The 22,960-nt window shown below is 43.8% G+C and overlaps 2 protein-coding genes across 2 annotated transcripts; one reads left to right on the forward strand and one right to left on the reverse strand.

Annotated features, from left to right (window-relative positions):
* Positions 1 to 93: 93 nt before the first annotated feature.
* On the forward strand, positions 94 to 5,250 carry LOC129089318 (collagen alpha-4(IV) chain-like). Its single transcript, XM_054596729.1, has 16 exons — positions 94 to 98; positions 197 to 404; positions 632 to 695; positions 951 to 1,025; positions 1,196 to 1,303; positions 1,744 to 1,851; positions 2,000 to 2,071; positions 2,277 to 2,405; positions 2,516 to 2,632; positions 2,878 to 3,033; positions 3,122 to 3,229; positions 3,421 to 3,558; positions 3,652 to 3,768; positions 4,071 to 4,259; positions 4,421 to 4,704; positions 4,830 to 5,250. The coding sequence occupies exons 1-16, from the start codon at positions 94 to 96 to the stop codon at positions 5,088 to 5,090; spliced, it is 2,139 nt and encodes a 712-aa protein (XP_054452704.1). The 3' UTR covers positions 5,091 to 5,250.
* A 2,409-nt stretch (positions 5,251 to 7,659) lies between these two features.
* On the reverse strand, positions 7,660 to 22,176 carry nyap2b (neuronal tyrosine-phosphorylated phosphoinositide-3-kinase adaptor 2b). The gene is made up of 7 exons (XM_054596730.1): positions 22,001 to 22,176; positions 16,912 to 17,228; positions 12,608 to 13,675; positions 9,718 to 9,876; positions 8,530 to 9,555; positions 8,330 to 8,433; positions 7,660 to 7,953 (listed from the first exon to the last, which is right to left on the reverse strand). The coding sequence occupies exons 1-7, from the start codon at positions 22,174 to 22,176 to the stop codon at positions 7,660 to 7,662; spliced, it is 3,144 nt and encodes a 1,047-aa protein (XP_054452705.1).
* Positions 22,177 to 22,960: the final 784 nt, after the last annotated feature.

Genomic DNA, 22,960 nt, shown 5'->3' on the forward strand with positions numbered 1-22,960 from the left:
TAAGAGGACCATCAGGGATCGTGAATGTAACAAAAGGCCCACCAGGACTTCCAGGAAGGAGGGGGGAATCAGGACAACAAGGACCTACAGGCAATGAAGCTCTCTCTAAATTTACACATCTTTTCTAAAGATAATATTTTTTATTCCCAGGGATTTAACTACACATACTTACTAAAGACTGTAATTAACAGTGCAGGACTACTTTATTTGTTTTGCAACCTACAGGCTCAAAGGGTCCAAGGGGGGTGCCAGGAGATTCGGGGCTTGAGGGTTGGCCTGGTTCACCAGGGTTTAAAGGCAGCACTGGTGCTCCAGGCAGGGCAGGAATACAAGGACCTCCTGGGTACCTAGGGATCAAAGGTTTTCCTGGTCCAAGGGGATATCCTGGACATGATGGAGATCTGGTACACAATGCACCTAATTAATTGTCTTCATAACTGTATAGATAGCTTGTGTGTGTCTGTCCAGTAGACACCCAAATACAATAAAAAATGGCTGCCACATGTTGAACCAGCAGCAAATCATTTCTGATACATAATACATATATGAGAGGCATTTCGGCACATGATTTATTGAATGTTAGTTTTAGACGTGATGTTAAATAGTTTGAATGTGTTGATGTCTTTTAAAGGGAAATCAAGGGCCAAGGGGACAATCGGGTATCCCAGGGACACCAGGATTTCCAGGAGCAAAAGGTGAGTCAAAAGAGAGAGAAAGATAAGGATTGAGTGATTGAAGACAAAGAGAAAATGTTTATACAACAGCATGTGCATCCACAGCAGATTAGATCATATACATCATATACTTTGTTGGGTTCATCAAACACAATGTGCTATACTGTTCTAATAAATGCAAATGTAACAATAAAGCCCAGTTAAACCTCTCAGGATTTCATACCTCTGTCATTCAGTTGGACTAAACGTGACGAAAGCTGTCCAAATCTGTTCCAGGTGAGCCAGGACAATCTTATGGAAAACCTGGTCCACCTGGACCCAAAGGATTGCCAGGGGAGGATGGACCCAGTGGTGAGTTAAGAAAATGCCACACCGAACAGAAGACCTAAAGAGTTTGAAATTACTTCAAATGATGAGGAGGGACTCAAATTATTTTGTCTGTCGGTTTCCAAGACTTTTTACAAAACTGTAAGCGGATGTAAAACTGGAAATGTATTTCTATCCAAAATCCTTCCCTTGAGCACTAAGAGGGAGTCCAGGAGATCCAGGGGACCCAGGACCACAGGGAAGGTCAGGACAGCCTGGACAAAGAGGCGTGGTTGGTGGACCAGGAAGACTAGGAGTACCAGGTGATTTCCAGTGAAGACTTAGAAAGAAACCTAATACACAGTAGCAATAATTAAAAAATGATGGAATGCTGCTGTTGTTTACCTTTAAACTTAGGAATGCTAGCTTCCAATCAGATTCAGGAGAAAAAGAACTTGAACCCCATTGTGAGATGTCACACAGTTGTATATCATCAGAGAGGAAAAAAATAATAATAAATTGAAAGAACATTTGGAGAGTAACAAAGATCATTTGTTCATACATTGTATAAAACTAACTTACATTTAGATATAAATGCGCATAAGTTGTTATTCAATGGCAGTAAATTATTGCTCCAGTTTCCAGCAATTCTCATTTCTCCTTCAGCCATTAAAACAATTTGAGCCAGATCTTAAATGTTATACAAATGTTTTTGCACTCAAGTACTGTTGGTTTGAGCTCTTTTATGTGTGTGTCCCTACAGGCTTCCCTGGACCTCGTGGCCCATCAGGTTGTCCAGGTGTTCCAGGTTTTCCAGGCGATTATGGAGGTCTGGGACCCCCGGGCCCACCGGGCCCATGTGGGCCTCCAGGTACTAACATAATGTCAGGGTACAGGCCTTGGAAGTCTCTATTAGTTTATTTGTATTGGTTTAAATTCTGTGTCAAAGGGACTCCAAGAAGTGGCTGCTAATAACCTAATAAGATCATCCCCATGTCATACTTTGGTTTTATGTTTAGGCCCCCCTGGACCACCGGGTCTGGATGGGCTGGATGGGCTTAGAGGTCCAAAAGGGATGAAAGCAGCAAGTGGTAAGAAGGGTGTTTTATCATCATTTTAAATTTAGTCTAGCAATGATTTCTTTGCGTTTCTTTTATGGTTTGTCTGTTGGTGTGCATGTCTTGTTCATGTAGTATGTAGTCAGCCTCTCTCACCTAAAAAAAAGTGTAAGAATAACAGTAATATGTCATGATATTTTACTATTGATACTTAAATGTACTCCTTTATTACTTCAAGGCACAGGTATACCTGGCCCTCCAGGACCAGATGGTTTTGCTGGAGTCAAAGGTCTGAAAGGTCAGCAAGGGCCTCCAGGAGCCATTTTTCCGGGGCCCAAGGGCCAGAGGGGCCCACCTGGCGTCACAGGTATAATATTCATTATCTGCCAATAGTGCATCTACTGCATCTGTCTATAACGGCGAGGGTGAAGAGAAAGACAGTTAAGGTATTTAACTCATCTGTATTTCTTCCCCCAGGTCTTCCAGGTCTTCCAGGTTTCCCAGGTGGACCTGGTTACCCTGGCAGAGAATGCTACAAGCCTTTGCCAGAACCAACAGGAGACCTAGGATATGAAGGACCTCCAGGACCCCCAGGTGTGTGTGTGTGTGTGTGTGTGTGTGTGTGTGTGTGTGTGTGTGTGTGTGTGTGTGTGTGTGTGTGTGTGTGTGTGTGTGTGTGTGTGTGTGTGTGTGTGTGCGTTCATTAGTTTGTCTATGTTCCATGGTCCCATTTAGGAATGATCATTGTGGGGATTTTTGTGCACATATTGATATATAACTAGGTATGTGTGCCTTTTAATCTATTTGTCCACAACTGGGATTGTGCGCTGGGTGTTTAGGTCCTCCTGGGGAGCAAGGCCCTCCAGGCAGCAGCATTTTCACCAAAGGAGACCCAGGCCCAATTGGCCTCCCAGGGTTACCAGGTCGTAAGGGAGATGTTGGCCCCCCAGGGCCTACTGGGTCTCAACACTACCTAGGCTTTTCAGGACCAAAAGGTACATTACAGTGCCAGACTGCAACCATCAGTATTTACAGTGTTGCCATCCACTTGCATGCACTCTAAATGTTGCTTCATTTTGACAGGTGCGAGAGGTCCCGATGGTTCTGGAGGTCCCCCCGGACCCAAAGGTCAGACTGGGGTCCCTGGACCTTGGGGCCGCAAGGGAGTAACAGGAGCAACTGGAGACACAGGTAACACAAGAACATCTGTACAGACCAAACCTAAAACCTGATGTTGATCTTTAAGTGGGATCAAACATTTCTTTAAATTCTTTAAAAAAAATTCATTTTCATTAGTTAAGAATTGATTCTCATTTATTCAACACAACTGAGTGTTGTGTTATGTTATGACAGTAATCAAAGTATTATTTTATTTTTTCTAGGTGCAAAAGGTGCTCATGGTGATTATATCCCTGGAAGGCCAGAGAGTGTTATCTTTGGACTCCCAGGACCACATGGTCGACCAGGATCTCTGGGATTCCCTGGCGATAGGGGTCCTCCTGGGACTCCAGGACGTAAAGGCAAGAGAGTTTAAATATATTCTCTGCATATGTATATGTATTCAAATCTCTGTGTCTGAATAAATCTTGTTTCTTTGTATCTGTGTGTTCCAGGACAGAAGGGCCCCATAGGGTTTGTGGGCCTCCCTGGCAAACCAGGTCCTGCTGGTCCCAATGGTCATGTTGGAGACCCGGGAGATGCTGGTCAGCGAGGATTTACTGGACCACAAGGTAAATGATCAGACGCAGTCATGTAACAAGCCCACATTTTGTAGTGTTTAATTTGGGATTAGGATTTTGGCAGGGTGGCAAATAAAACAACAGTTATATACCAGAAACTCACAGGACTGATAACTGTCAGGCTTCTTCAAAATAGACACTTAGGTTTTGTAGAAAGGTCTGTATAAAATGTTTGCTCTTCCCTCAAGGCAACAGATAAAATGATTGACTACCTCCAATAAATTATTTAATCTTGTCTTCCTCTCTCATCCTCAAATGATGTCACCCACTTGTTCAACCCCTCCATCCTCCAGGTACCCCAGGTCCACCCGGTGATCCAGGTAACGCAGGCCAAAGGGGGGCATTAAGGTCAGGCTTCCTTTTGGTCGTCCACAGCCAGTCAGTTCAGGTGCCACAGTGCCCTGGAGGCAGCAGTCGGCTCTGGGCGGGCTACAGTCTGGTCTACTTGGAGGGGCAAGAGAAGGCTCACAGTCAAGATCTGGGTAAGGGTCACCTTTAAGTCCGTCTTTGTTGGACATGAGTTTATGGATCTGTCCATAACTTTATACGATTTCTTCCTCTTTTACTCTCTCTCTCTCTCTCTCTCTCTCTCTCTCTCTCTCTCTCTCTCTCTCTCTCTCTTCTTTGACCTCTCTTCCTGTAGGCCAGGCTGGCTCCTGCCTCCCTATTTTCTCCACCATGCCTTTCTCCTACTGCAACAAAGCCGCCTGTCACTACTCAAGTCGCAACGACAAATCCTTTTGGCTCTCTACCACCGCTCCAATACCCATGATGCCTCTGGTTGGCCTGGAGATTAGCTCCCACATCAGCCGCTGTGCGGTGTGTGAGACAGTTTCGCCTGCGGTGGCTTTTCACAGCCAGGATCACACAGTCCCTGCATGCCCAGCTGGCTGGAGGAGTCTGTGGATGGGGTACTCTTTCCTCTTGGTGAGTATGATAGAAAGCTTTAGTGTGTGTGTGTGTGTGTGTGTGTGTGTGTGTGTGTGTGTGTATGAAATAAACATGCTGTCTTATAACCCTAATGTGTACCCTGCTGGACTTCTTCTCTTCAGCACACAGGGGCAGGTGATGAGGGTGGTGGCCAGTCTCTGACTTCTTCTGGAAGCTGCCTTAAGGATTTCCGTACTCACCCCTTCATAGAGTGTCAGGGTGCACGTGGCTCTTGTCACTACTTTGCCAACCTCTACAGTTTTTGGCTGACCACTGTTAGGGAGACGGAGCAGTTTATCACCAAGAGGCCTGGCACCATCAAGGCAGCCGACCAACAGCGACGCAAGGCCAGTCGGTGTCATGTCTGCCTCAGAGAACAATAAAGGACCTCCTGTCATTTTTAGTTAATGATTTGATTTAAGTCATTCTGTTTTTAAATCTAAGTCTGATGAACACTTTGAGTTATAGATAGATTTTATTCCATATACGACCAAAAATGTGTCTTTGCATTTATATGTTGTTACTTTTATCTGATAAGATGTTGCAGCCACTCTTTCCAATCGCTGTCATTATTTTTAATAAGGTGCTATTTCTAAAGATGAAAATCTTTCATAGTTTATCATTTTGCTGCTGTACCTGAAGATTTTGTAATATCCATTTTCAGACTACTCATTTAGGATAAATATTTTGAAGACCTTTCATTCTTCATCTAAGTTGTGCTCCTCAAATAAAAAGTTTTAACAATACGAATCATTCAGAGTTCAATAATTTCCCCAGTTTTGGGAAAAACAACAGCCGACATGCAAGAATCCCAAGATGGTAGAAAATGAATAATTTCAACAGGATCCAGTTTTCCATAGCGGGTTTCAAGTTCATATTTATTTATTTCTCTCAACAGAACCCAAGTGACAATCAGAATACAGTACTTTATTCCTCAAACATGTTTTTTCCTTTTCTTTTTTTTATTACGCAAAACAAGAGGACACTCAGTGCAATAAGACAGAGGACTCTGACAGTGCGGTGCTCTCTCTACCTTTTCACAGTGCACGTTTTATACACACAAAAAGATTGTACATCATCATTATTACATTTCCAACCTCCACCCACCAACATCATGGATAGGGCAAAGTGAATGTCTTAAAACAATCATTTTTAAAGATTCAACTTGCATACAGTGTATCTTGGCACACGGACACAAACACACACACACACGCACACACACACACACAGCTCTCTCCCTCACACACACGTACAGGTACAACACAGAAGGACCTCTGTAGCATTGATTCTCACCAGTGAGGGGGTACTGCACTTGCACTCTGAGGGCTAGCTCATTTGTCAAACCCACACTCTTTTGGCAATGTCGACATTGCATTTTAATGTGCTGAAGAAAAACCCATTTAGATGTCGTAAGTAGGAGGTTGAGGTAGAGGGAGAGAGCGGGGGGAGAGGGACATGTATGTAATCAGTCTGATTAAACGTGATGGAATACAATGGATAGTGCAGATTCTTTTTTTGTTTTATTTTACAAAGCCTCAAAGATTTATAGGCCATTGTGCAACCCCTGTCTGCTTGACTGGGTAGAGCCGTTGCCATGTTATAGGTCCTTAAACGATTTGATCTCTAAAACGGTTGCCAGCCAATTGAATTGGGAATATTGTCAGAGACAACCAATCGCAGTCATGACTGCGTGTTGCACACAGCCAGCCTCCTGAGGCCTTACCTCCCCGCCGATAAATTAAAAACTTACATGGCACAGCTATCTTTTTTTTTTTAACATTTTCAAAAATATATATATAAGCATAATCTTGAAAGGTTATTTCTGAAGCAAGTGCATATGGCTATTATAATCTGCAGTAAAATCAAGAAATGCTCTAAAAGCTCAGGTGTTGATTGTACGGGCTGGTCGTTGGCATCCAGTATTTACACTGTGTCGTGGTGCTCGCAGTGTGCCTGGCAAAGTAAGGGCGCTAGTACTCGCCGGCTATTGCCACCGACCCCATTTTCAAATAACCAACCGTCCAAAGTGCAACCGCACCCTCATCTCGCTTTAACAGGCTTTGGCTGGTTTTGGAAATGATACTGTTAATAATGTATGTTCTAATTTACTACCTCCCCAACCCACCCTCATAGTGTTTCCTGGCAAAACAGCGTTTCACACTTTTCTCTGTCTACAACATGCCAGCCAACAGGTTTTCCTATAAAACGATTCAACCGCTTCAAAAGGCTTAGACGTAGTGACTGCACCGCTTCTTACTGTAATATACAAACTGAAGCACACAAAGTTTTCCCGTTTCTGTTCTAGGACCGACTGTCGTACATTTCTAGAACATACTGTACTGGACCAGGCATGGAGGGCGCTGGAATCTAAAGCACGTTGACGTTAAAAACCCTCAACTTACAATACAACAGTGAAAATGTAAAGTATATAGAGACAGAATTGAATAGTCCATTCAGTTAAGTGCTTTTGCGCACAAAAAAAAACAGTTGGGCATAAGAAAATTATGCTACTACAGTACAAGTATTGATAGATTATGCTTTCAAATGTAAAATAACCGAAACAAAATTTAAATTAAAAAAACAACATTAGATTGCATCTACATCTACTATACATAATTTAAGATGCTTTTTAATCCCCATCTCATTTAGAAAATATCTATTCATCAAATATCTATACTACTAATTATATTACAAGAATCCAGTCACAGGAAATAGAAAAATATCAAATATCACCAGTGATGATAAGAAAACATGACAACCTGAACGAGCCGAAGTATTGCTATGGTAACCACCATTGTCCTTTGACATCAGCGAGTATCATCCCCCCTGGTGCTCTTTATTGGCTGTCCTGATGCCCCTGGTGTTTCAGGGAGGAATCAGCACAGCTCAGAGGAGAGAGGGAGGGGGTAACTGGGGGTTGTGTGGCAGGGAGGTGCAAGTGTGTGGTTACTCTCAGATGGCCGTGTCCCAGAATACAGTTTTCTGTGTAGGGTAAGGGGGAGGACGGATCTTTTTGCCCCCACTGCTTTTCCCCCAGCCCGGGAGGACAGATGCACTCTCTTGCTTGCACTGACTCCGCTCCTGGTGCCGGTCCTCGTTCCTGTCCGGAGGAGGAGGAAGAGGCCTCTCCAGAGATCTCTGCAGATGTGGATGTTGTCTGGAGCGGATCTCCATGCAGAGGGTGCGCTTCCTCTCGATCTGTTCTAGCATGGTGGTGTCTCCGCAGATCCATGGCATCTGGGGCATCTGAGGAGCAGAGTCCATGCATTAAGTGGAGCCAATACAGCTTGACTTTAAAGTTAGTTGTACACGTTAAAGCCCCTAAAACCTGTATTTCTCTCTAACATGAAATACTTATTCATGACTGAATAAGCAACGCTCAAAGTAGTTGACTCAAAGAGTTTAACACCCCAGGGACAACAGGTTTTCGTAAATCTGCCCAGCCCAATTCAATCCAGTGAGAACAGCAATCACAGAAATGTCTGGTGAAAATTGAGAACTACCTTCTGGGTTTGTATGACTCAATTATTACTCAGAGTATGAATATGATTAAAGAAATATATTTTCAGGGACCGTAAAAGGCTAAACATATATCTGAAGAAAAACAGGCAAATCTGCATACCTGACTTTGATGTGTCTCTGCGGCCTTCCTTTGTGGAGTTCCCAGTGGGGAGGGGTTAGCAGGCATAGAAGGTGAGCGGCCATACTTGGGTGCTACTTTCAGATCTGCATAGGGAGGGGGAAACCACACGTCTGACACAGAATACTTTTTGCAACATATATAAAGGATAAAAGATCAATTCATACAGTTTTAACCCTCACCATTTCCTGTTCCCATGGTCGTTGGCGGGCTACCTGATGATCTCCCGTGGTGAGTGGGCGTGGTTGTGGTTGAATGCTGCCCTGACACTGTGCTGCCGTTCCTCTCTTGTGCTTTTGATTGGTCCGTGCTGTAATTCCCTCTGTTATCTCGTCTCGGCGTGCCCTCTGACCTGTGTCCTCGTTCTTTGCTGTCACCTCTATACTCCACTGCAGAGGGGCTCTTGGTGCTTTTGGCATCGTAATGATGCTGCTGCTGCTGCTCTGAGCCATTCAGACTTCTGTCTTTGCTGTCCCGTCTCACTTCCAGTCCCGTTCTGCTCAGATCTTTACTGTCCTGCCTGGGCAGAGGAGGAGGAGGGAGATCTCCGCCGTTGTGGCAGCTCCGATCTCTCCCCTCATGCTTGGATTCAGAGCCGTAGCCGACTCTGTCCTTGCTGTTGCTGCTTCTGGATGTTTCCTGTCGGGGTAGGATCTCAGGTGGCTGGTCTATTCTGCCTTCGTGTCTATGTTCCATGTCATTTCTTGCTCTCTCTTTGACATCCTGCAGGGGTAACAAATCGGGACGGTCGTCTTTGCTATCATGCCTAAATTCGGCTCCAGTTCTAGCTCTGTCTTTGCCCTCTAGTCGGGAGAGAAGCTCAGGTGGCCTGTCTCTGCTTTCGTGCTTTAAGTCCACACCGTTCCTGGCTCTCTCTTTGCTATCCTGTCGTGGTAAGAGCTCAGGCGCCTGATCCGGCAGTTTCTCTCTGCTTTCGTGTCTACAGTCTACACCGTTTCTTGCCCTTTCCTTGCTGTCTTGTCTCGGTAACAGCTCAGGTGGCTGATCCAGCAGTCTGTCTCTGTCTTTGCCGTCCTGTCTCAACGAAGGCTCCATTCCATGTCCCCCGCCCCGATCTTTGCTGTCTCTCCTTAGTAGCAGATCACCATTGCTAAGCCCTCTGTCCTTGGAGTCTCTTCTTATCAACGGGATGGGCTCTACACTGCTGCAGCCCAGTTCCCTGCTATCCCTGCGGACAGGTGGCGCATCTCCAATGCTATAAGTACGGTCTTTACTGTTGCGTCTGTTGGGAAGGGGCTCTACGTTGCTGCTCCCTCTATCCTTATTTTTGTCTCTGTCTTTGTCTTTGTGTTTGTCTCTGTCTTTGTCTCTGTCTTTGTCTTTGTCTTTGTCTTTGTCTTTGTCTTTGCCTTTGTCTCTGTCTTTGTCCTTATCTTTGTCTCTCCGGTGAGAAGACTCTTTGCTGTGGCGATCCTTGGAGTCTCGCTTGGACTCCTTGCTGTGACCGTGGCTGTGGCGCTCCTTGCCCTCACGCTTGGACTCGCTGTGAGACTTGCTTTTGGACTCGGCTGTAAAAGAATAAAAACACTGAAATGATTGAACCATCCAAGCTGATTCTTCTTCAATTGATAACACACTGGAAATACTCAAAATAAATTGTTTAAATACATATGTAAATGGTAAATTGGGGGGAAAAAATAAATAATAAATGCTGTTTTTCTGTTTCAAGTTCCTGCTCTACCATATATCCTCTAGGTGTCACTCACTACTCACTGCATTGAGGCAGCTGCAGTAAATGAGTGGAGTTAGATGAGTCAATATGTGGGCTAACAGGCATTAGAGTTGCATTCGTCTTGGTATATTATAATACACACTATAATTATCTATTCTACTTTTTTTTACAAAATTACCTTTTTTTGTAAATATTTTTCATTGTACTGTTCTCTCACCTGAAAATCTACAAAATAATACAGTACCATAAAATAACTATGGTTACCAATATGAAACATATTCTAAAACATTACCACTACCAATTGATGTCCCTGTGTTTAACTTATTTTTTTTACTTTGACTCTTACTTAGCATACACATAATATTCCAGTCTGTGTGCAATGAAAATGCTAATATAGAGCAATATGTGTGTCACTGATTCAAGGCTCAATAAAGACATTATAGATCATCACTGCACAAATAAACATATATGTGCATGGTTGCTGTGCCTCTATATGGTTTCTATATGGACTTACAGTACCATGCACAAGCCTCCCTTATCATGCCCATCCCTTGTCATGTTATGTGTGTCATACATGTTTTTTTAGTGTGTGTATGAGAGGGAGTGTGGCGATTAACCAGTTGGTAAGTGGGTCAGACTAGCTGTTGCTGCCTCTATCGCCTAAGTGAGGGAGAGAAAAGAAAAAAAATCAACCTCCATTCATTGTTCTAGGTTTGTGTGCTCATTACAATGTGTGTGCTTCCAGCCAGTCACAGAGCAACACACACAACCTGTCAGTCCCGTAGCCCCATGTGGTGCTTGAATACAGGTGTTGTGATTAAGAAATTAAAAAAATAAAAAAACCTGCCAGCACAGCCCATCCTTGATGTATAGAAAGCATATGTAAACTGCTTACAAACCACATGGGGCTCAAGAACAGAATACTTTCAAAGTGCTTATTGGTAAGACATCACTGGGACTTAAATGCACCCATGTACAATCTAGCCATCCCTTAATGTCAGACAGAATTCAACAGATACAGTATATGCAAGACAGTGCATAGAAAACACAGTATTAAACAGCAAACGTGCCCTAATTGGCACATGCACACCAACTGGAAGATGTACTCATAAGTCAAAATAGCATAAATCATAAATTGTCTCAGCTTCCACCAACCCCATCTGCACAGCTGCCACAGCTACCTGATTGGCTCAATCGTGACTAGAGGATGTGCTGATTGGACAGAAAAGAGAATCTGAAATCCTCTGATCAGGTGCAGATTTGAGTTCAGAGCCACAGCTATCTCGTGCTTATTGCTTGGTTGTAGACCGGCATGCCCTGAGCTGTGATTGGCTGCATTACCCATGAGGAGGGAATCTGCAAATAAGAAACAGGGATTTCTCCTCCTTCCACTGTTGCTATGTTGTAGTTGCTAAGAGCTTAGAGTAAGGATGGATGTGTGGAGTCTTTGTAGTTATTTTATGATTTATGTTCAAAATGTGCTTGAATAAATTTCTGTTAAGGAGCATTTGATGAGGGGTTTTAGTTCAGTATTTTAAATTCCTTTGCATAGTACAGCTCAGCTCTGAATAGTTATATGTCAACTATAGGGTCAAATTCCATGTTAAACCTCACTCTAAATCATTACATGCTCTAGATAAATGTATTAGTGATCAAATACTGCATGACATGCCTGCATATGAACTACACTATACTTCATGATTTATGGAAATACCCTCTAGCTTATCTAGTTTCGTTTAATGCCTGCAGCCATATACATTTAATTTGTATAAAATAATTTTCAAAATATTTAACATGGCTTTTTTAACAAAAAATAAAAACAGTTTTACAGCGTTATGCATGAAAACGTTAATTTGTGACTGACCATATGATAAAGTTACCATGAGTGGTTAAGTGTTTCTACACCATTTCATTTTGGTGGAGTTTTGCGTGTAGCATGGCTATCTGTATTTAAACATGATGTTTACATATTTAAAAGTAATGCTGCCTGACGGCATAATGCCATGAGTAGGTTTGAGGGACCTGCTGTCCGCTTTAGTCTCTAATCCCCTCAGATTAAATCATACGATCTGTATCGGACTTGGCGAGCTAGGCCTAGATTAATGGAGGGTTGCACAGAGCGCCGTGGAAATCATGCATGGCAATGTATAATTTAGCAGGGTTAAACATGTGAACGCAAAACAGGGATGAATTACACTGATTAGGGAACCGAGGACTACTTATTGGTGTTCGCTCCAGAGTTTACTGCAGCCAAAGCTTTTAGACACTGACACCTTCCATGTTGGCCATAAACACTCTAGGATGTTACTCCTGCTCTCCTGGTTGTTATTCTGAGACTTTGCAGCTCGTCTCCAGTGTTGGTAGGGTTGTTTTTTTCATTAATTCTCTCAACTAGACCCTCTTACAGAATATACAGGCTGGGGTAAGATTCATAAAAGGAGATGCAGTTATAAACTGTCAATACGCTTCTGGGATCAAAGAGACATAAATAAATATGTGCACATGTCTTTGTGCCCTGTGCTTCATTACGTTCCAAAATGAGAAGACAAATGTGTGAAATGACTCACTCTCTCCAGGCTCTTTAGACTTCCTGCCACTGGCATTTTTCTTCAGCATGTTCCTACCAGTCGTGAACAGGTTGGTTAGTTCGTCCAGTGGGCTGGTGGGTGTCCGTGAACGACCCGTTGACACATTCTGCATGGAGCCATGGAGTCGACCCACACCGTCCTGGGGCGGCGAGCCTTTGCCGTGAGGGGTGGCAGAGGCACTCCGCGGCAGACCACCGGGGAACGGCATGGGAGCGTCAAATGGAGGTGTACGCATGAGGCTGAGAGGGGTGAGACAGCGGCCCATGCTGACCGGCGATGGGCAAGCGGAGTGGCTTCGCTGATAGGAGGATGAAGAGGAGGATTTGTAGAGGGTACAGGGTAGAGGAGGCGCAGAGGAGCGGCCGGACACGGTGAGGGTTGGGGTGGCGGTGAGCTCCCTGCGGAGGTGTGCAGAGGAGGGCGGTTCGTTGGAGGATGTTGGAGATTTGCTGTAGGGTTGGTTCTCCAGCATGGGCAGTTTGGCTACATCTAGAGGGGTGAGGGGGGACTCGTCTGAGTTCGGGGAGCACTGGGCCGGCGCCGGTGGGAACACCAGAAGCGGAGGCCGATGGGTGAGTAAATTAGGAAAGGGTGCAGGAATGTCACACAGTGGAATGTTTCGTGGGGTGGAGCAGCGACTGAGAGGTTCAGGGTCATAGGGCGCCGGGGTGGGGCAGGCCGAGCGACACCCCACAGGGTCAGTGCGGTACTCCATATCATCCAGAGCCGGGTACTTCATCTCCTCGTACACAGACTCTCCTGGCTCCTCGTCCTCGCTCTTCAGGGGTTCTCTGGGGCCGACGTCGATCCCGCCCATCTCGATGTAGACGGGTTCGTCTTCACAGTCGTCCGTGGGGCTCTCGTCACTCTGTGGGGGCGAGTTGTTGCGTTCGCAGGGGGATGTGACGTGGTGGAGGGGTCTGACCCCGCTGCCGGCGTGGATCTTGATGTAGGACTCATCGAAGGAAACGCTCAGTTGCGTGTTGGGGTTCCTCTTAGGTTTGGGCGGCGGCACCCTCCTGCAGTCCTCGCTGCATCCTTGAGCTCCTAAAGGAGGGAAAGAAAGAAGGTCAAAACACAAACCCATTGGAAAGAATCACATTTACAAGCACTTTTTGACAACAGAAAGTATACTGTTTATTCATTGTTTGCTGGTTCTTTAATTTTTAGAGGGGAGGACATGCAGCAAAGCGCTTCGGTTTGATTGGCCATCTGCAGTAAGGCTTTAGAACATGGCGCGCCTGGTCCACCAGGTGAGCTACCGTGGCATCTTCTTCTTCATCATTCTGACTATTTGGTTGTGGAATGAGACATGATAACATAATGTTTTCACATTTCTCTTCTGTTGCTACTTTCTGCAAAGCTATAATACACAAGTGAATCATTGTCATTAACATAAAGCCTACTGCAGTTTTGTGGGTCAGATGTAGGTCAACGTGTATAGCTGAGAGCAATATCTTGAGTCAGATATGTGGGAATAGTCGGGGCATATGCATCTTTCTAGGTCACATATATGGCAGTGGAGTAATATGTGAGTATAGTATCTGGGTCACACACACTGTGGAACTTCTTTCTGATAGTGGTGACGTAGCATTGCAGAGTGAATCTCTTTAGATGTGGTGCAGTGAGGCTGATGGTACAGCGTTCAACGTCGATAGATAGTACAGTGCGGTCCTAATGCTAGTTTACTCACAGTAGACGGCACTCTTTACTACTGAGTTGCTCACAGTGTATTTCTAGGTCAGACACTGCAATGTTTTGGAAGAGTAGCGTCCCTTTCTCTGATAGGCAGGGAGAGATAAGAGTGGTTAACAGCCGGACCACGTCGGAAAATCTAAAAACTGCAGATTTTACACCTTTAATAATTCAGATGCCAGATGGCCCAGACACACGCATACTTCCTGTAAGTGTATGACTCACCAGCATCCCTACATGCATGCACACGTGCACTGCACATGCCTATACATTCAGAGCGGGAAATTAGGACAGGCATGTACACATTTTAACACACAAACTAAAGTCAATCCTTCCAGAAAATGGGAGTCTTAATGTGTAGGGGGCTTTCTGTCTCTTTTCGGTTGCATCTGAATGTATAGCTTTGCAGGACATGCTGCAGGAAATTAAATGGAAAGTAATAGATAGATTAGATTAGGGTCTGTTATTTAAATTGAGAAAACAATGCAAGATATCAAGAAAATCCTGGAGGTGAAACAAAACTTTGTAATGTGTCCAGGTTGATGTTGATGATGCCGAATTGAACTGAGGATGACAAATAGGCTGGTTCCATTGTCTCCTCATAACCATTAATAAGGTGTTAATAGAAGATTTGGTTAAAACCAGATGTTTAATTTGACTGACATCCTCACATTCTTGTGAACTCTGTCCCTTTCTATCTGTATTTATGTGCATCTATCGGTGTGTGCATACAGCTATGTGCACAGAGCAGTGTAACTGTGCAGCTTTTTAATTAACAAATGCATTATTACGCTAACAGGTTTGCACGGTATTTATGATGAATCTGTCGCTCCACACATCTCTTACTCCCTGTCCCTTCTGCTCTCCTCTCCATCTCTCTGTTGCTCCCTCTTCTCCCCCTCCCCCCTGCAGCGGATGTGTTTACCCCGCAAACCCCCCTCCCCCTCCCTCTCCTCCTGGGGAAAACGAAATCTAGGTCAATCGCTCCTCCTGAATGAATTCTACTCCGACAAGCTCCTCCCCTTCCAGCTACAGCGCCAGCTACCGAGCACGCAAACCTCCTCTCAGCCAGGGACACCCCCACACTCTCACTCGGATTGGCTGCGCAGCCTCACACTTCAGTATCTCCGAAGCCCTATTGGCTCGAACTGCTCAGCCATTCTGTGATTGGCTGGGCTGCAGGGGGTCTTGTTTCTGTGGGATGGTTGCCGTGGTGCCCAGGAAGATCTGTGTGCACATAGAGAGATCCCCACCAATCTGAGCCGGGCTGGGCGGACTCCCTAAGCATCACATTGGCAACGAACCATCCAAAATGAGTCAAAAGTTCCTGCAACCTCTAAATCACAGCCACCTGCCACAAAGACTATGATAATACTCTAAATGTCAGTTTGATTTTGCAGTGTTTGTTAGTTTTTGTTAGTGCTCAGCACATGCACTGTCTCAAATAAAACTGTTAAGCTGTGTGCATTTGCTACAGCAGCGATTGTATCTGTGGCTCGTTGAGGGAAACATTACTTCTGCTCAATTAATTCCGGTCCTATTCATTAACGCTTTCTTACACTGAGCTGATGTACTATAATTATGCCCTCTGTTGCATCCATGGCCAAACGGGCATACTGTGTTTGTTTATTTTGCTTCAGAGAACTGACTTCAGAAATTGCTGCAGGGCGCTTCTTCTGGATCTTGATCAAATGTCGGCCTTGGCAGTTTTAACTGGAGGGAAAATTGTTGGGTCTTTATTGATAATATGCCTTGTAGAAATACATAAGTTAGTAAGTCAGTTTTAAATGAGGTCAAAGAAATGTCAAGACACTTCTGTCGTCTTTATGTGCTCCGACAACAGCTTTGACAACTGACTATGTCACCAATGACCTTCTATAGCCAGCACCAACTTCTTGAATGAAGTTACTAGAGCTTTGACTTAATACACAGAACGTGTTACTATATTAATGATATCAGGACATTACTCTCAGAGAGGAGAAACGGACAATATTCAAAGCCTGGTAAACTACTGAGTGAAAGACATAGTGGATATATAACACCTGATGATTACATACTAGATTTATCCGTCGGACAAAGGAAAATATTCATATTTGTTTATCTGACTGTAACTGGAAGTAAAAGAGGACAATGGAAAGTCCACCAAAGTTACAAATTATCCATGATCTTCCAGCCCTTTTCTTTACGGAATGACGTCCAATATTGCTGTAGTCTGTGTATTTAATTGTTCTGGAGTATTTGTAAATTGGTCCACTGTCATTCAAATATACTAAGGAAGGGTTTTTCCTTGCACAATAGCCAAACCTTTCCAGACAAGTCAGTGTGGTGCAGCACACATTTTGTCAGACTCTTTTAATGTAGTTCATTGAACTGCAGGTTATCACATTTTTGTGTGTTAACGTGGGTTTAACTCCATTGTACTTATAGCTCCTTTTTAACATCAATTTGCCACGATGGTACTTAGAGTGAAGTATGCAGTGAATAGCTAGATGTCATGTCATTGTAGGAGGAACGCTGTTGAGGAGGGCACTGCAGAGAGCGGCTATATATAGCGCAGCAGTTTGGTGTGAAGTGCCACCACCACTCACCGTCACATCTCTCCCCGCGGCAGGTGGACGTGGGACTGTGGTCCACCGCCTCAGACGACATGCTCAGCTTGGTGGCCGGGTCCCTCCTGGGCTTGGGTGGGGGCTGCTTCCTAGAGGTCGGGCTACCTACTTCCTCCTCTCCTCCACCCCCATTGTTCCCACCGCCCACAGAGTGGAGGGACTGGGAGCGTACGGAGAAGCCCTGCCCGCAGGCGAGGGCATGAGGGTGGGGCATGGGCATGCGTTCCTGGGGGTCCGGCATTGTAATGGAGCCCATGCGTAAGTGCTTGCCTTCGGTCGCAATGTCCTCACCTGTCCTAAAACAGGAAGCAACGAAGCGAGAGAGAGAGAGAGAGAGAGAGAGAGAGAGAGAGAGCGGGAGATGGAAGAGAGGACAGAGACAGGGTCAAGGACACAGAACTACATTTGTAAATATGAATAACAAATACAAAAGAAGATGCAAAAAAATGTAAACAATGCAGAATAAGAGAGAGAGAACAATCTGTTCATCCCCTGGAGTGTGCCTTTAATTCTGTGCCAGTGGCTCAAATGGTATGAGCGCTAACTTAAAAATATCAGGCATGTTAGTGCCACTGAAAACAGGGGCTCTTTCAGGCTAAAGCATTGATTTAAGTTTAACCCTGGATGTGACCGATGCTGCTCACACGGCCATACGCATCATGACACCATGGAAGTCCCCCCCGTAAACAATCAATCCCTTTAAATGGATGATTGGCCCAAATGGAGAGTTAATGATGTCTGAGTGTTGTGTGGCAATGGGGGGAAAGGAGGGCTGCGTGTGTATGAGTGTGTGTGTGTGTGTGTGTGTGTGTGTGTGTGTGTGTGTGTGTGTGTGTGTGTGTGTGTGTGTGTGTGTGTGTGTGTGTGTGTGTGTGTGTTGCAGAGTAAATGAGCTCAAGATCTGACTTTGTTCGTGTACAAAAAAGCCGTGACAAGTATGCAATCTATACACACTTGATATCGGCAGTTGATGTATTTAATTATTCTAAAATCAGAGTCACAACTGAGCTCAATGTCAGAGATTTAAATGTTTTAAACAAATGGAATGAATTTGCATGTGTGGCTTCACAAATCCCTATCTTGTGCAAGTGTTTGCACGCATGTGGGCGTGTATGTATGCGTGTCTTTGTGACCCCTCTGTGTGTGACTTTGCTGACTCTGACTCCCTCCCGGCCAGCTGCTGAACAGAAGGTGCTTGGTGGGGTGGGTTCATTGGTCAGGGGCTTAACTTTGCCTAGCAACAGGGTACCCATAGAAACCAGACACAAAACCAATCTAATTCCAGCACACATTAATAATAAAGCCACCCTGCGCATCATTCAACATTTTACCACATCACATTTTGTTTAAAGATACAAGAGAAAGGTGCCTGCTGCAACCTGTAGAGCTAAGTAGCCAGTGTTATTGGGAAGAAAGCAGATGCACAAAATCTCATGTTTACTTACTAAACTATTAGTTTTACTATGTTTTCGGGCTCATTTAGAGGTGGTCTTGGTACTTGTACTAACTGTTGCATAGCTGAGACTGTTTATTGATGGTGCAAGCTCGAATTTGGAGCAAAGACATAGAAAAAGGAGTAAACCAATATCCAATTCAAAATATGATCGGACATAAAAGATTATACAAGCAACTCAAAATAATATAAATTAAATGACAGTACACACGTTAGTTTTGGGGTTTAAATGTAAAAATGTAAACGTTTCAGAAATATACAAATACATTAAAATGGTTAGCTTACAATAGTATATAAATCCAGATCAATATGACCATGATATGATTTAAGCAATAGGCAGAAAAGGGAATAACAGTTTGGTGTGTTTTGGAAAAAGACAGAGAACTGGACAGTTTCAAAATCTGAAAGAAAATCTAAACCTAAAATGAAAAATAAGGAATTGCACAGACATTCCAAATGTTTTGGGGAATGGTATGAAACATGCTTTACAAATACTGGGATATAAGATCCTTATGAGTTGTTTAGTGCTCTATCTCTGTAATGTCTCTGAAGAAAGTGTGATAGGAAGTAATAGTTATCTGGTAAAAATATTGCTACTAGCAAGCAAAAAACTCTAACCATAAATTGGGGAGAGGTAGCATCACTGACATCTTTCCAACATTAAATCTGTGGGGAAAAAAGGACCCATCTTGGGACTATAAAAAGAACAACTGGAACAAAAAATGGGAAAATTTACAATTTAAGGGACACAAAATGTCCAAAAAGACTTTATAAAGCTTTATATCAGTTTTTGTTTTCTTGTTTGTCATTTATACATGTCATTTCTTAATTGTTGAAAATGTTTATGCCAATTAAGATCTAAGTAAAAAAAAAAGTAGAAAATCTCCCAGGGAATTCAGCCACAGGTGTCAACAGTCGCTTCCTCTCATGTGTTTTTGGTGTGTGCATCTGCTGTGACAGCGTGCATGCACATCCCCTATTCATGGATTGTGTGTGTTGGTGGGTGGGTGTGACTGGATTATTTATAGGATATTTGCCCAGTGATTGGCTAGAGGACAGACCACAGGTGCACTTGGACCAGTTGGAGTTGAGATGTCGCAGGGCAGCTCTGGCTCTCTCTCTCACTGTGACACCATGCGACAGGACGAACAACGTCACAGAGAAAAACAAAACACTGAAGGAGATCTTGAGGGGAGAGAAAAAAAGATTGAAGAAAGGATGTCTATCTGTGAATACGCACATGTTTGCACGAAGAGAAAGAAGTCGTTTAGAATTTGCAAGCATATGCAAATCTAAGTAAATTTAGGTGTGTGTGTGTGTGTTTATGAACACGATTGCACGTTTAAACAAATTTGTGGACGTCTGTCTGTTGGTGTGTGTGTGTGTGTGTGTTGTGAGTGTGTGTGCATGACTGTGTGAATAACTTCTGCTGATGAAATACAATAATAGAAACCCAGAGTGAGATAGCAGCAGGCAGGAAGGCCCGCCTCACTCAAACCTAACGTGCTGATCTGATTGGCCTGTGGCTGTTCCAGCTGTCACCAGGCAGAACACATCTCCTGTAACTGAGCTCACACTTAATCTCTCTCTAACAGGTTTTTTTTTTCCTATTCTCTCCCCCACCCCCCTCCCCACACACTTTTAGACACATTTGCTCTAACAAGCTCTTTCACCCTCACACAATCACAGAGGCCATTTGTTCTTCGCCTCTCAGAAACTCATATATGATATCTTCATGTTGTTCATCCTGTCCATGCACACACACATGAATCCTCACACACTCTCTCTCTCTCTCTCTCATTCAGTTACTGTAAAAATGGGTCGTCTCATTGACCTACTTATAGGCCTCATGAAAAATCCAGTTATTTTTTTAGACTTTTCCTCCAGTGACTGTGTATTAATATTTTAGCTTTGGCAACAGCTGAGAGACAGTGGAAGCAGGACAGTAGATGCCACTTTCCTCAGGCATCGCCCTGTCCGGTTTACCAATCACAGGCCTGCATCAGACTGCTAGTAACAACGGAAGCAGGGACATGTTGCTGGCAAGTGATAAAAGGAAGTCCAGGATAGATTTTTGAGAGACTCTAACTAAGCTGTCTATCTCATTCCTGAGGTAAAAAGTTGAGCTCTAACTCAGCTTCGAGTGATGAACAGTACCTATACTCTACAATTCACTCTCTACGGACACTAACGATGGCAGCAGAGAAACAGCTCTTTTTTAATCACGGGACCTATTGACAGAAATGTGACATGGTTCAAAGGGTTCCTGTATGAATCAGTTTAGAAAATCCACAATGTACAGCCCTCAAAGCCAGATCAATGTAATCATCTGCTGAAATACTTTGTACCGAGTCTGACAGAAGGGAAATGATTTTTAGATTCCATGACATCATTGGACAGCATTTCCCATAAGCTTTCCCCACTACACACTGATCACCATTAGATTAATTGTTTGTCCACAAGCTCAGATAAATAATGCGATGTCTTCTGTGAAGCTACCTATATGCACTGTGTACTTTTTTCCATGACTGAAATTCCCAATGAATACTCTTTTTTGATTGCGGACTTGTATACCTGTTCAGATGTGATTAGTCCTAAAATGTAATTAAAAGGGCTATAATTCCATGTTAGAGCACGGAAACAACCAGCGCAGCAGATTAAGAACTCATGTTCATTGCTCTGGAAGCAAATCTCAAATCATTGTTAACTACTGAAATATTTAAAACAAAACAATATTCAAAACAAAGTGTCAACAGAGTGATTTTGTTGTATTTTCATACTGCCTGCAAGTTTTTGGGAGAGGAGGCACAAAGCAACACAGATGTCCATGTCTTCAAAAACCTTCCCAACCCTTTTGCAATGTCCTGCTATCCCCCCCAATGACTCTGTGACTCAGTGCTCCTTATTCTACCCCACAACACAAGCACGGCGTGTCCACATGCGAGTCACGTTGTGAGCACGTGCCTCTTATTCTCTCAAGTTTGGGCATGCCACGCCGTGGTGTTGTTGCACACAGTGGCACAGCTGGAACCGCTTGCTCATCACAACATGTGAAACAGGGTGCAAAGGCACATGCGACTAATTTCCTCAAACTACATGGGGTGTTATATCAACTTCTTGTCAATGAAACAACTTACTACACAGTTGAAAATATACATATCAAAACAGGATTGTTAAGTATGCTTGAATCCCAACAGCATAACCAAAAGTCACATCACATGTTGCATTCACATCCTAACACACTTTCTGCCACAGCCCACCCCAAGCCTTTCCTAATTCTAAACGCTCTCCGTCTCAAAAATAGAGCAGCGACGACCTCCATCCAAGGACAAGTCTAAAAGTGAAAAATGAATTATCCTCTAAAGATCATGGGTAGCGCCAGTCCACACTGGCAAGCCCCAAAAAATAGCAACCTGCCATTACTACAGGGACCCTCTAGCCACTTGTCCCAATTCCTTACAACCTCTTCCTGAAGTGAACCCAGTGACATTCCTGTAGCAAGACTGTTATCTATAGGATCTCTCTTAAAAGTAGCTGACAGATATCTGACACAACCTTTGTCAATGAGTCTGTTTTCCTTTTGTGAAGCACTTTATTAGTTTGTGTTCTTCTTACCTCCTTATGGCTTCCTCCTGTTTTCTCTTCTTGTCGTTTTTCTCCTGCAGGTATGTCCTATTTCTCTCATTCCTGGCGTGGTCCAAGTTCTGAGCTACCAGGCCGTTGTAGGCTCTCAGCCCGTTCTCCTCAACGTACTGGAAAAAACGGAGAGTTTCCTCTTCTTTGGAGCTCATCATTCTTCAAGTGTTTCCACAGCATTCTGATGAAGAAATATATTGAAAATGTTAACAATAATTGTTTGCTTTAAGTAGATATACACACAAAATACGACTAGTAATAAGGACTACTACATGACTATGGTCTGAATGCAAAACAAGCAGGCTGTTATGTCAGCAATCATTCTCTTAACCTTCATTTCTCAAGGTCAGCTTTAGCGTGATGAAAACTGATGGAGCAGGATTGCATCAGCGTCATACTAATGTCACACAACTGAGTGTGTGTGATGTTGCTGTTGTTTTTGATGTCCCTGACTGTTGCTGTGGAGCTCATGGCCTATGAAAGATTCATAGACCTGCATCATGTGTCCGCAAGTAAATAATGTTTTCCCTGGAGGTTTCCAACAGCTTTCTCTATTGTTAATTGTGCACACATTAACACACTTTCACACACAACAGCTCACATGTGTATGTAAATATGCAAACATTCAAAGGACTCCTCTTTCCAGCTACAGTTACTCATAACCTTCAGATCCAGCCTTCTTATTGGCTGTGGATCAGTAGCGACTGTTCATTTTCTCAGTTGTGTTTGCACATTTTCTGGCTGAAATTACTGGCTGTAACCAAGCGAGTGTCTGAATGAAACTGAAAAAAGGCTTTCATCTTCTGCAGTTGCAGTTGTGTGCCGGGCTCAGATGTGAAAATAGTACTCGTGGGACCAACCACACAAATTAAATGAACCACTCTTACTAGACTGTGATGGATGGTTTTGAATATGCGGACATCATCATCACTCCTATGC

Source organism: Anoplopoma fimbria, chromosome 3 (assembly GCF_027596085.1).
Source record: "Anoplopoma fimbria isolate UVic2021 breed Golden Eagle Sablefish chromosome 3, Afim_UVic_2022, whole genome shotgun sequence".
In the NCBI taxonomy this organism is placed as follows: Eukaryota; Metazoa; Chordata; class Actinopteri; order Perciformes; family Anoplopomatidae; genus Anoplopoma; species Anoplopoma fimbria.

Excerpts from the sequence above, each read along its gene's own strand:
- LOC129089318 (XM_054596729.1), top strand. Across the intron at positions 1,026-1,195 it reads AGGGGAGGATGGACCCAGTG|CACTAAGAGGGAGTCCAGGA; the intron begins GTGAGTTAAGAA and ends CCTTCCCTTGAG. Across the intron at positions 3,769-4,070 it reads AGGATTTACTGGACCACAAG|GTACCCCAGGTCCACCCGGT; the intron begins GTAAATGATCAG and ends TCCATCCTCCAG.
- nyap2b (XM_054596730.1), bottom strand. The coding sequence starts at position 22,176 with ATGAGCTCCAAAGAAGAGGAAACTCTCCGTTTTTTCCAGTACGTTGAG. Across the intron at positions 13,676-16,911 it reads CCGCGGGGAGAGATGTGACG|GAGCTCAAGGATGCAGCGAG; the intron begins GTGAGTGGTGGT and ends TCCCTCCTTTAG. Across the intron at positions 9,556-9,717 it reads GGACAAAGACAGAGACAAAG|ATGCGCCACCTGTCCGCAGG; the intron begins GCAAAGACAAAG and ends ATAGCATTGGAG.